The following is a 12,775-nucleotide window of genomic DNA, read 5'->3' on the forward strand; positions in this document are numbered from 1 at the left end:
CCCCACAGTTTGCGAGCCCGATTTCTGTGACACTTCAGTGGTGTATGGAAGTGACAAACAGATATGCAGGGAGATAGCTTAGGCGTACTATATATCGCTGTCAAAGTCATCTGTCGACCTTCAGCAGAAGTAATTTGCTTTTTTAAGCGGTGTGCTTGCACATCGTTGATTGTGCTTTGTTGTCCGCCCTTTCACTGCTTCGGGCTATGTGCGCACGCATCTTTGTGCGAGTTTTCTTTTGCCTCTTCCCTTCACTAAAATTTCAATTGCTAGGATCCAGCCTTGTCTTGTGTTCTTTTTTTCTAGCTGTGTTGCGTCCTGTGGCATTTTAAAATGATTCTGCCACTTCAGTTGGGAGCGAACAGTTATTCAGCAGTTATTTAGCAGGGTCCAATGAATGGCATATCTAAGCCGGAAGAAAAGTTATTTCAGTGGACATAGATTAATCACTGGTTTTGTGTCACCTCTTCAGGCTTTTTAGGGCTCCTATGGCTTATATGTGTCATGCATTCTTGCCCGTGGCCCACTTCGAGCTGCCGCTTCATTTGGGAGCCAACAGTTTTCAACAGTAACCAAATGGTTCCAGTTGTGTTTTGCAACCCATTGCATAGTCGAATAGGAACGGTTCCAATTGGAGCTTCGAATTGGTTCCAAGACCACAATTGGGAGTTTTCAAATTGAACCCAATGTCTGTTTTTTCGCCTGAGTTGCCAGCTGCTGTCTGGCCGTGGGCAGATAGAAGAGGAAGTATTCCTGATCTGGCGACTTAACAGCAGCGCCCGAAAGAACAGAAAATACACCCTTGTCACTTCAACAGCAATCCGAAAAGCTATACCCTCGACGAAATACAAAAGCGCTTTTCAGGCAGCCAGCCTCGGCGCCGCGATTTCATTCAATCTCGCAAGACCGGTTTACTCTGTCGAGTGCAATGCCCTGGGCCTTTCCCGCTTCCTGTTGTTTTGGCGGTCAGGGGCTTCACCTTGGTCCATAAACAAGTTCCATCTTACTTCCGTAAAGCCTTAAGTCACAGCCGTTCAAGCAGGGTCAGCCGCTTCTCTCCTGCCGGTCAGCTAGCGGCCGGTGTCAACGGTCGCCGTTGCTCCCTCAGAGAGCACCGTTAGCACCGCGCTCCGGAACTACTCGCCGGTCTGAAGGCGACATTCAAGTTTTTTTTGCATTCTACGGTTCTACCTACTTCCGCGACCTATAAAAGCGAAACTGGATATACTAGTAACGAGGTTCTCTATAGACGTTGCTTTCAACTTCTGCGTCGTCAACAGTGAGAAGAAGACACCACAGAAATGTTACGAGGAAACAAATTGTGTGTCTGCGCGCTTTAGCTTGCGTAAGCAGGGGCATTGCCTCCTCTAGAAAGATGCCTGCGGCGTCGCTCGCTCACCCATTGTAGCTGCCGTGCCCTAAGTTGCGGATGGTTGTTAAGAGATGGCGCTAGCTACTTCCCTATCTTCGCCAATGCGGGAGGCTGGTCAGGGCAACGTTACTAGATAGGGCCTTATCCAGTAACGTTGGGTCAGGGTGGTGAGGTGCCGCGGCGGCAGCAGCCAGTAGCGGGCATCGGCGGTGCTGCTATAGCTGCTCGACAAGCGCGGCGCAACCGGACCCGTCTGTTCAATTGTATTTGAGCGAAATCGTTGTGTTCTGGCCACTTGCAATGAAATTTTAGTTTTTTGCACGTATCGCAGTTGTTGCAGTCAATGTAGTTAGCGTTCACAAGTAACGTAACAAGACGCCCTCAGAAAAAAATTTATTTTGACAGATTTGCCTCGTCCTGGAATGTCGCTTACGCAGCATGATGCAAGTCGCACGTAGTTTTGCTTAGTGGTAAACTCGGGGCAGGTTAAACGACAACATAAAAGCAAATCATTTGAGCTTGACATATGCTTATTAAGTCACCTACAATTTACGCACTTTGCGGAAAATAGGCTTGCGGTCAAGAAACTTGACAACACCATTCCTGTCGGTAGCGCTGGCGGCATAGTTGGTGAACAGCGGCTTCATAAACTTGTGTGCAATGAGTTCCAGGAGAACCTTGCGATGGTCCCTGTCTGTGTTTCCACAGCTGAGAACATTGAGTTACATGAGCGCTGCCACACTTCTTTCGACGCAAACCTCCAAAGGTTTTGTGAAATATTTTCTATGGGGAAGCATGTGCACCTAGTCCACAAGCTTCCGAAGACCAATCAGCACTTTTACGAGCTCCTGGCTCGGGTAGAAGAGCCCGCCCCGATCTTGGTGGGCAATAAGGCCAAGGAGAGGTGTGGTGCCTTTCTGGCAGTGCAGTTGTGCGACGCAGTTAGACCAAGCAATGCTTTCACTTGCAGCCCTCACAATGAAACCTCCAACCATAGCGACGCTGGCTTCGTCCGGACCTGTTATGTGCGGTGTCGATATTGTGCAGTGATTCTTTAAGTCGTTCACTGCCTGGTCGAGAAACTTGTTACAGTGCCAGGCATGGTGTGGCTCCGTTGAGTCGGCAGCAGCTGCCTTGCGACGAATGATGTCGAGCTCTGAACGTTGCCAAGGGTGTGACATTCCCGTAGAGCCAATGGGGACGATTTTGAAATGCGACGGTGGCGGTGCCTGGGAGTTGGCGGCGCGGCCAGCGCGGCTGATTAGCAGCTGCTTAGGGCGCTCGCTCGAGTACCAAAAACGTAAATAGTTTTCTCCAAAGAACAGTTTATTAAAGGAAACATCAGTAGTGACAATCGATGTACAAAAGTGATTTTAGGCATCTTGGGCATTGCAATATCAGTGACAATCGTTCTAAAAATCAAAATTAATAAATTCCATTATGGAAACCTAGAACACATGAGCCGCCAGATACCAGGATCGCTGCAATCGTTCCGACCGTGGCGACACTTATGGCGCGGACGCGCAACTTGCAACATGCCACAGCACTGACGTTGCTCTGGTCGGAGAGAGCAACGATGCCGGTCTTTAGAATTTTTTCACCGTATTTTTCTAAAAAAATTTAAACTTCATTTAAAGTGGAATCAAGTAGCCTGTGAGGGAGTAAAATAAATTTATTTGCGACTTTTTACTTTTAGCCCTGCGTGCTTTTGTTTTCGTTGGCTTAAACAGTCGAAAACGCACGGGCGCCGTCTGGCGCAGAGACGTCGTCTGCTACGGAGCGGGCACGCCACGCCCGCGCGGTGATGTGCGCATGCGCGCATATGTTGCAAGCGGCCGCCACAAGGATCGCTAGCTACTACCTCAAGTGGAAAGGAGAAAAAAGAAAAAGGTAAGAACAGCAGGTTTTTGGCGCACACGGCAGGCATCTTCCTAGACTTGGAGGAAGGAAAACTCCATGTTCCTAGATCCTAGAGAAACATGGAGTTTATTGTTTTTTTTTTCTTTCCTCCATGTTCCTAGAGGAGGCGATGGCAGGGGGCGAAACGAAAGTTCATGTTTGAAGTTCCCGCAATCAGCTGCGGTGGCGCCAGTGTCGCAAGTGTAGTTTCGAGAATGGCGACGCCAACAGCGAGACTTCCTCGAAGGCTGCCGTTGCTTTTGATTGACGGGGTCCTTTTTCCAGGAGCTTCGATAAGAATACCGGTGTCATCGCACAGGAAGTGAGTAGTTCGTGTATTTCAACCGTTGGTGCCGTTGTGCCTGACAGTGTAGTTCTGCTGTTGCTTGCCCTCGCCGAAGCACTGTGTTCGACCCCAATCGTGCTGGCGCAGTGCCAAATAATTACTGTGTCTTGTTTACTCTTTATTCGCGGCAATGTAAAGATCTGTGTATATATGTGTGTGTGTCTACAGTTTATTTTTTCAGCCATAATGAGGTGCAGTCTTGAGATGTGTTCGATCTCCGTAATGAGCAGCACGAAACATCTCGTTGGTTGCGGAGTTCGTGGTAGGCGCTTTACGTACTTTTGGTCATGTCACCTTTTGCGCGTTTAAAGTTTTTTGAAGTTGCCGAAAACAAAAACGTGCAAGTTAAAATAGAATGCCAAAACGTTCATAAAAAACTCATAAAGCAAAATTGCCTTCCCTGTTGGGCTGATGTGTAATGCAGTGCCAAATAATTACTGTGTAATAATGCTTGCAAGTGTTGGCAGACAGCCTGGTGTCTGTCGCTGCCAGGACAGAAATTCTAGAGTAGGGTATTCCGTTGGCCCGGTTTGAGATTATTATTTTCTGATCTTGTAGTTAATGCTCGTCCGCATGACATTCGCGGGCTGATCGTTTCAGTATGCTGCAGTCAAACGCGCAGTTCCTTGAGGAAGTCTAAAAGGTGCTTTAGAATAACTCCATGGTGTTTACAAGCGCAAGCGTAAACGTGCTTCCGTGAACTTATGGGACCATTTAGGTACGCGATGATGAGCGTGAATTGTCCAGCTTTGTGAACGTGCACTGTGCTGCTGTATTAAAGCATACCTTTCCTTAGGATTGTCGTGTAATTTAAACTTGCTACATGAAGTTCATTCTTGCATATTTTTTAATATTCTGCATGAAATGCAGGCAGTTGCGTTTGAGTGCAGTTCAAAGTGCCCGCATTTGGTGTGTGTCATTCAAGCTGTAGCATAACAGATGAACTCAAATATAGGGATCTCAGGTGTGTAAAATTCGCTGTTAGAGCTTGGTTGTGTGTATGCATTTAGTTCGAAAATGGCCTTCTTTTTTTTAATACCTGAAGGTATTTAAATGAAATGCAGTCATAGGTACCACTTATTAGGACTTTGCCAGTCTGTACTTGTGTATTGCCAGTTTGTTTGCCAAGGAGTGTTGTATACATTCATTAGAGGTTTGGTGTCATTGTTTTCCAGCCAATGTAAAATTTTGATCTTTCAGATAAAGCAGTCAGTCTGTGTGGTTCAGTGCCATTTTTCATTGTTGTCTGTCTAGGACACATTGCCATCGTATTGGGACCTGTATTTCAGAGTTCTCAGATTGCGAAGTGTATTTTCAAACCTGTTTTTCAGCATGAACATGGTGAAGCACCATCTGCTTGGACATAGCACTTTCAGCAGTGCTATAGTTGGTGTGGTTCCACGAGAAGACAGTGAGTCACATGAGGTGGGTGCACAATCTTGAATCAGCTGCACCATATCGTCAGAAAAATGTGGTAAGAAGTAGCTGATTTTAATTGCTGAAATGTTTATTGATGTAGCAACTGAAAGCACTTTAATATGATTTCTGTTTTCTTTCAGTGCTTATTCATTTTATATTGATTTATGCAACCACTGTACGTAAAATGGGTACTATGCAGTATTTTCTGTTGGCAAGCTGCATTTGGTGCCTCAGTTTCCAATAATATCACCTGATTGTTTGATTTGGGCACACATAGTAAAAATAGCATCAGAGTGAGATGGAAGTTTATCTGAAACCTTTTTCTATGCATAACTAAGCAGTTGCTTGATGAATGCAGTGTTGGTAGTAGGAATGCTTTCTTTTTCTTGCAGCTGAACTTGGGCAATTATGTTTTCTTTCTTTTTTGTCATCAATGTCAGGCCATTTCAAGAAGCAGCCCCTTTGTAATGCAAAAGAAGTATATTTCGCTGGGCACTGGTGCAAGCAGCATGGCTCTGAGTTGTTTGGCCATTCATTTTTTATTTGTTCATGCCATCAAGGCCCTGGCATAAGGTATTGCATGTTAAGTAATGGGGTTTAGACGTTACTTTTTGTAGAGCTTCTGTCCTTTAAATGTGTATTGAATAGCATTATAACCATTTGGTTGCTGGAACAGAAATGTTGGCGACACATATGCCATGTCAACTTTGCTCAAAACTGTTGCGACTGCATGACCTGTGAACATGTAATGAGCATCTTCAACAACTCAACCCAGTGTTTCTGGGTCTGCTATCAAATTGTTAGCAAACATTTATTTCTGCAAGCAAGCATGTTTTGATTTAGGGGCTATGAAAGTTGTGCTAACTAAACAACCTGTCTTGCTGCTCTTGAAGACTATCTGTTTACTTTTTGATCCTTTGCCAAGAGCTTTCCTCAGCAGCTGCGTAGCACAATTTCATGGTGCTACTTTCCTTTTTGCCGTTACTTTTTTGTTACTGTGCTTGTGCAGTGAATGGGTGAGCTTTGCGTGGCCTTGTTGTGCTCTTTGAGGAAATGTGGTCGTGCGTCATCAGATCCTGGTCCCTTACATAAAAATGTCCTTGCTTTCTGCCTTCTTTCTTTTTTTTATCACTGAGATAGATGTAGGCCCCCCATTGTCTTTTTAAAGGTCAGCCTTGAAAACAGAGTGCATTGCATTAATTTGATTTCATGATGCTCACTGTGACGCACTGAAGTATAATGGAACACTCATGAAGGGTTGCCCTTCTATTGCTCAAGGCACTTACGTATTATTTTACTTTTATGTGCAGCAGTTCAGGGGGCTTTAAAAAAAAGCTATTAGGTTAAAGAGCTTTCCTTGTTCAAAGTTTCATAATATGCAAGACACGCATGTTTAGGTCTTTATAGGCACCTTACGTCTTGAAAAGATAATGTACTGTTGGGTGGATTTATTTATTTAAACATTTCTAGTGAAAGAATCCTGAAACACTTTATTAAGGACTGCAAAATTTGTCAAGCAATCAAGAAAGGAACTTGCTTACAGAATCTTATCCTTGAAGGCGACATGTATCAACAGAGCTATTAGCAATAAAGAATTGTCTCTTGCTGTCTTCGAGGCTTTTCCTCTTGTAACTCCTACTGTACTAGAAGCTGAACATCTGCACTAGCAGTGTCGGATGCTTATGATGCCCTGCCCTTGCCCAGTGATACATGACATGGCATTCTTTGTTTCCTTTTCAACATGTGTAAACTAGCTACTGCAGCTTTCGGTGCATTTGTGTTGCCCACCTGTGTTGGTACGATTGGCATGTGGGAAATAGCAAGCAGTCGATAAAGCTGAATTGTTGGAGCTCTGCTCTGTGTAGATTAGCTATGTGTGGCTCAAATGTTCATTAGCATGTGGTGCAATAAAATAGTTGGCTTTACTTGTCATTTTATTTAGAAATGTTTTAGGATCCTTATAAGGGGGTTAATGTTAAACAGCTCAGTTTCTAAAAAAATGTCCTTGAATTATTATTTTTTTTTAAGAAATAAATTCTGATTAGTTCACATAACTTTAGTACAGGTGTATATAGGCCAAGCCAATATTGTTTTGAGAAGTTGGTTGAAAATAAAGGCATTTCATGGAGATCTGTAATATTAGTGCAGTGTTTTTAGAAGAAATCCCTCAAGAGGGCGTAGATTTGTAATAAGAAAGTATTTATAGATCTACTCCATCTTGGGTAATTCCCTCTAAAAACATTAGACGAACACCGTTTGCACTTAGAGTTATTAATTCGCTCTCATTCCTAGCCATCCTGGTTAGCTTAGTTGATAGAGCGTTTGCACTGGACCAGGATGAATTTTTTCTTGACTACAGAGTTTATGTGAAAGCTACATGTGAAAGCTGTGTAGCTTTTCTTTGTAGCCTCATAGCTGTGCTTGGGTGGATAGTAATGAGTAATTACTCTGTAATTTAGTATAACAGCCTCACTACTCACCTGGAAACTGAGCTTGGTGCATATTCTCACTGTGCAGGCCTGCTAGAACTGTCAAACTTCAGTCTTGTCTTAATCTCATGAAATATATTAGGAAGTCTGTAAGATGAGCAGCGCTGAGCTTTTATTTGACACAGTTAATAACTATGCTAAATGAGCACGTTTTGTCATTTGCATAAAAAATTTTAAAAATTATTGCTTGTAACTCTTTCCTGACTCTTCATCTCAGAGCCCATTATTCTATGTCATCTTATGGTACCTTATGTTGTTGCATGCCTCCCCATCATCCTTGCATTGTGGCTACAGTTTTCATGAGCAGAACATTGTGCTATCCTTTCCAAGAGCATAATTGCTGGGGGAAGTTTTGATGGCGTCTTTTTAGTGGTTATCAACATTTAGGTGTTCCAAGAAAGCTGTATGGATATTGACTATGAAGAGCCATAGGTCTTGCAACCACATTGGAAACTGTGCTTCTGTTTGTTTAGTTGGGACTTTTTATGTTTAATTGAGATTGTATCATCTTTATCCAGTTCTTTTCAATAAAGGCCGAGTTTGGGCGAGTTGGTTTACCATGCTGAACGTAAAAGCGCAAAAAACAAGGACGTAGACAAACAAGGACGTGTTGTGTGTGTTATTCTACGTCCTTGTTTTTTGCGCTTTTACGTTCACCAGTTCTTTTCTTCATTCATTGATGTTGATTGCCCTAACCTTGTTATGTATTGAGTCAAGATGCCTCAATGCAGGAAGAAATGTGGTCTATGCACCACCTGGGGACAGCAGGCATCGTCGTGCAGGTGACAGGCACTAACTGGCCGCGACCTTCTTACACTCTTCTTGTGACGGGCCTTTGCCGCTTCCGCATTGATGGTCTTGTCCAGGAGTCACCTTACCTTGTGGGAAATGTTTCTCAGCTTGACAAATTGCCTGGAGAAGATGGCTGTAAGTAGAGAGGCCACTGCTAAACTGCCAATACTGCGATGTCATTTCTTTTTATTACCTCTTGGCTTTATTCACGTTTATATGTGCTGCTTTTAAATAGTGATGCTGATTTAATTAGATGTTCAGTCCTTGAGGTATCATAGTGACTGCATAATAAGCACATCTGCATAATCGACACATTCTCCAATAGGCTATTAATATTTAAGAAAATATTAATTTCCGACAGTACCCTACATGATAAAGGGACCTCTGAAATTATGTTTTTTTTTTACAAAGAAGTGCGTTCATTCTGCGAGTAAATGCAGTAATACAGACTTCACTGGAGAAGCATACAGTTAAGTTCTTCAAGACTTTAGAACTTGTAGCATTGGAAGTTTGTTTGAATCAGTTTCATATGAGCTTCTAATCTTCATTTCTTTCTTTTCTTTTCATACTTACAAAGGTTCTTATCATTTATGCCAGGGGTACTTTATTCTTTGTAATGTACTGCACTCAATTATAACAAGTGCCCACTAGCTGTAATATTTTCAGTTGTAACTAGTACTCAGAACTGGAGTACACCTGAATGGCCTTGTGAAGGTGCACAGACACCTATCTTTATGTGCATGTTTATATATGAGTTTCAATTTAGTGGCATCATACTACTCTGCCCGTATGCTAGTTCCCCATTTAGCCAAATCTAGTGAAGTTGATATGCAGAGATGCCAAGCTGTGTGGGACCATTTTCTTGCTTTCTCTTGGCTTTAGGTTAGCCACTTAACTTTTAATGAGCATGTGAAATGACACTGGCGTTTCTAACAACTTCCAGATTTGTTTCAAGATGCGTGTTTACATTTACAAAAAGGGTTATATACCAGATGTCCCATCTAAATGTAACCAAGCTTTTAAAAAAGATGAAGTGTCCTAGCCCCGTGAAACCAATCGAGGGTCGTTCAGAGTCACATGGCCTATTCCGTAGTATTTTTTTCATTCTTCAGTGTTAATTAGTTAAGCCTATAGCTAACTTTTTAATTATTGGCTTCAGGAACAAAGTGTCAATGGAAAAGTTGTAGATCATCTCGAAAAACTGCTAGCAGCGCTGTTAATCTCCATCAAGGCACAATTTACGTAGCTTATTTATTGGCCTTAAAAGAAAGTTATCACGTGATCAGCTGCTGGCTCACATCTCTGCCCCAATGTGCATGCAAAGGTTCATCAGGGAGAGCACTCCAGATAAAACCGGATATTGTTGTATAAGATGCGTCTTGGGGCATTTAAATGGTACCGTTGTAACGTGGAAGCTTTTTTTATTATGTGAGTTATCGTTTAAGGCCGGTAAATAAACTACTTTACATAAACAGTGCCTTGGTGGAAACATTTCAGTCAGCTGTTTTTCACAGCAATCTACAACTTTTCTATTGACACTTTGTTCCTGAAGTCTATAATTAAAAAATGTTAGGTAATTAGGCTTAACTAATTAACTCTGGAGAACGAAAAAATACTGCAGACTAGGTCGCGCGACTCTAAACAACCCTCAGTTGGTTTCACGTGGCTAGGACATTCCGTGTTTTTTAAAAGTTTGGTTACATTCAGGTGTTTGCATGGTGTTGACACAAAATGATTGGCTCAGGCAGCACATGTACATGGTCTGGTTCAACACAGTCAGCCACCTTGCTTAGCACTGTGTGGATTGTTGCTTAATGCTGTTCTCTTGCTAGTGCAAAATCAAAGCAGTGCCACAATGCAAGGGCAAGCAGAAGTTTAAAAACTTTTGTATTTTTAAGAAAGTGGTGACTGCATCAATATTCTTGTTTCTGGGTGAGGTTGCTTATCTTGATAAAGACTGTGTTCATTGGCTCATCAAATGTCTTGTTTTGTTGTTAAAATGGCTTTGTATTCGAACATATGTCTTCTAGTAAATCTGCCAGTTAGAAGTGTTGTTGTCTTGCATGTTCTTCTATCCTTCTATCATGTTGTTTTGCCATTTGGAACATATGCTCTACGTAGTCTGGTTCAGCACCTTAGTTCTATGATGCATGCTCCATGCGTGCTCCATGCATGCAATGTGCATGCTCCATGGTATTCATGATAAGTAGTGAAAAATCTGCTTAGCAAGCACTCAGTTGGTAACCAGGCAGCAATGGCACACAGTGGAATGTGCGCACCCATATCAAAAAAGTTCATCATGCTGCTGTGATGTAAGCAAAAAGATAGTTGCTATATTGGGTGGCAGGTGTATATTCAGATTCCCTTTACGGGACATTTGCCGCTTATCTTTTAAGTTGTACTGGACTACAGAACAAGTTAACCAGTGAATGATTTAGTCACCTTTGAATCAGTCTCTCACATAAAGTTCTAAGAATTAGGCATATTGTACATCTGTATAAGAAAGAAGGTATCTGAGAAGAGAAATTTTCTGATTTGGCTTCACGAGGCACGAAGTGTGGTTTATTAGCTTTCGGCTGAAACAGTAAATCTAAATTTTTTGTTCATTTAATCGTTTTGTAAGTTGAAAGCACTAGTTACAGTTACTAAATTTATAGCTTCCCTTTTTACAGCTATGCATATAGATGATTGCGATACAGAACTAATGGAACTGATGGGCCAGTTTCGAGAGCAGGTCAACAAACTGATTGATACGCTGGATCTCTCTGTTCCCTATGTCATCAAGCTAAAGGTGAAGTCTGTTTCTCTTTTCCTGTCTTTATGTTATGGATATGAAGTATGTGGGGCTTGGAAATGGTGCCAGCTGCTCCTTGTCACGTAAAGACTGAAAAGCAACAAGTCTCACCAACATGCTCTCTCTTACATGGATAGCAGCACATGCCACATTGGTCATTAGAAACAGTTGATTAAATGTTATTGTTTTTATTCACTGTGTGTGCATGAATGCATGTGTGCATGTGACGATCCTGTTGTTCTCAAATCAGCGTGGGGATGTCACAATCTTTTTGCAGCGTTTCTTGGCCTCTCTTCCTATTCAAAGCTTGCCAGATGTCTGTGCTGCCATCGTGAGAGCTACTCATGCAGAGCGACTTCAAGTTTTGGATGCAGTTGATTTGGGCGAGCGCTTTAAGAAGACTCTTCCCTTACTTGTTCGACAAATCGAAGTGAGCTTGGCGTCTTCTCTCTTCCCTTTCTGTTTTTGTGCATACTTTGATTTTTTTTTCATCATTTTTCATTATGCCGCCGCGGTGGCTGAGTGGTTATGGCGCTCAACTGCTAGCCCGAAAGACGCGGGTTGAATCCCGGCCGCGGCAGTCGAATTTCGATGGAGGTGAAATTCTAGAGGCCCGTGTACAGTGTGATGTCAGTGCACGTTAAAGAACCCCAGGTGGTAGAAGTTTCCGGAGTCCTTCACTACGGCGTCCCTCATAGCCTGAGTCGCTTTGGGACGTTAAACCCCCATAAACCTATAAACCCATAAACTCATTTTTCATTATAATAATTTGCCATTGTTAGTGAGTAGTCTCAGGCTCTTGTGTTGAAGAGATGCAGTTGTTTCAGAAATGTTTTTAATGAGACACGCATATATTGGCAACAGCTGAGTCAGTTACCTTTTTTCTTTCCATTTTGACTGACCATTCCTCACTCGTATTGCACTGCTACTACTTTATGATGAGGTGCTGGCTACATTTTTCTGATCAGGAGCACCATCTCGTGATAATGGTCGCAAATATTTGTTAAGAGGTTATGTTGTTGTTTTTGCTTGCTGTTTTATTCATTGTGGAGGCCACTCAATGCTTCCTTAAAATCTAACATTTATGTGTGCATTGGAACTTCAAAAACTAGAAAGGTGATAAAACTACTTGGAAGTGGCATCATCTGGCCGATGCCACTTGCCACCAGCAATAAATATACTTGATTGCTGTGACTGTGGGTTGCGAAATGTGGAAAACCTTGATTTTTGGAGGCGTAAATCATAGCATTGTTTTCATGTGGTTCCTGGTGCATTCACTTGTGGGGAATTTCTTCTTTCTCTACTTTTAAAAGGGTCTTCAGTTCTTCCATCAAGCTAAGCTAGATGGAAGCACATCACGCTCTTTCCAAATTGAGAAGGTTGGGTCACCGCACCGCCCAAGGCAGCAGCTGGATATTGATGATGATGATTTTGAAGACAGAGATGAAGTTGGCTTGTTGGAGAAAAAGATAAAGTAAGTGATTTCATAGTTTATACTCCCTTCAGCTCTCATCATGTTCGTCTGGTAATTCCTTACTGCACAACCTACTATGGAAGGCGCGTGCTAAATTTCTTCTTTCAGTTCAGTATGAGCCACTGGATAGCCCCGTGTATCGATGACAATGATTTTGAAGTTGATTTGTTCAAGGATGAGGTAGCATTAC

The 12,775-nt window shown here is 42.5% G+C and overlaps 1 protein-coding gene across 3 annotated transcripts in view; it reads left to right on the forward strand.

The window, feature by feature from the left end:
• The first annotated feature begins 3,334 nt into the window (after positions 1 to 3,334).
• LOC144113675 (lon protease homolog 2, peroxisomal-like) overlaps positions 3,335 to 12,775 on the forward strand; it is a 33,400-nt gene continuing 23,959 nt past the window's right edge. The window contains exons 1-6 of one of the 3 annotated variants that reach the window (XM_077646906.1): positions 3,335 to 3,593; positions 4,949 to 5,042; positions 8,257 to 8,452; positions 10,990 to 11,108; positions 11,389 to 11,541; positions 12,425 to 12,585. In XM_077646906.1, the coding sequence (XP_077503032.1) occupies positions 3,427 to 3,593; positions 4,949 to 5,042; positions 8,257 to 8,452; positions 10,990 to 11,108; positions 11,389 to 11,541; positions 12,425 to 12,585 (890 nt within the window). In that variant the 5' untranslated portion in view covers positions 3,335 to 3,426. Of the gene's footprint in view, positions 3,594 to 3,761; positions 3,880 to 4,948; positions 5,092 to 8,256; positions 8,453 to 10,989; positions 11,109 to 11,388; positions 11,542 to 12,424; positions 12,586 to 12,775 lie in introns of those variants that run through there. The other 2 variants (XM_077646908.1, XM_077646907.1) reach the window with 2 other exon arrangements.

This window comes from Amblyomma americanum, chromosome 1, assembly GCF_052857255.1.
Source record: "Amblyomma americanum isolate KBUSLIRL-KWMA chromosome 1, ASM5285725v1, whole genome shotgun sequence".
NCBI lineage: Eukaryota > Metazoa > Arthropoda > Arachnida > Ixodida > Ixodidae > Amblyomma > Amblyomma americanum.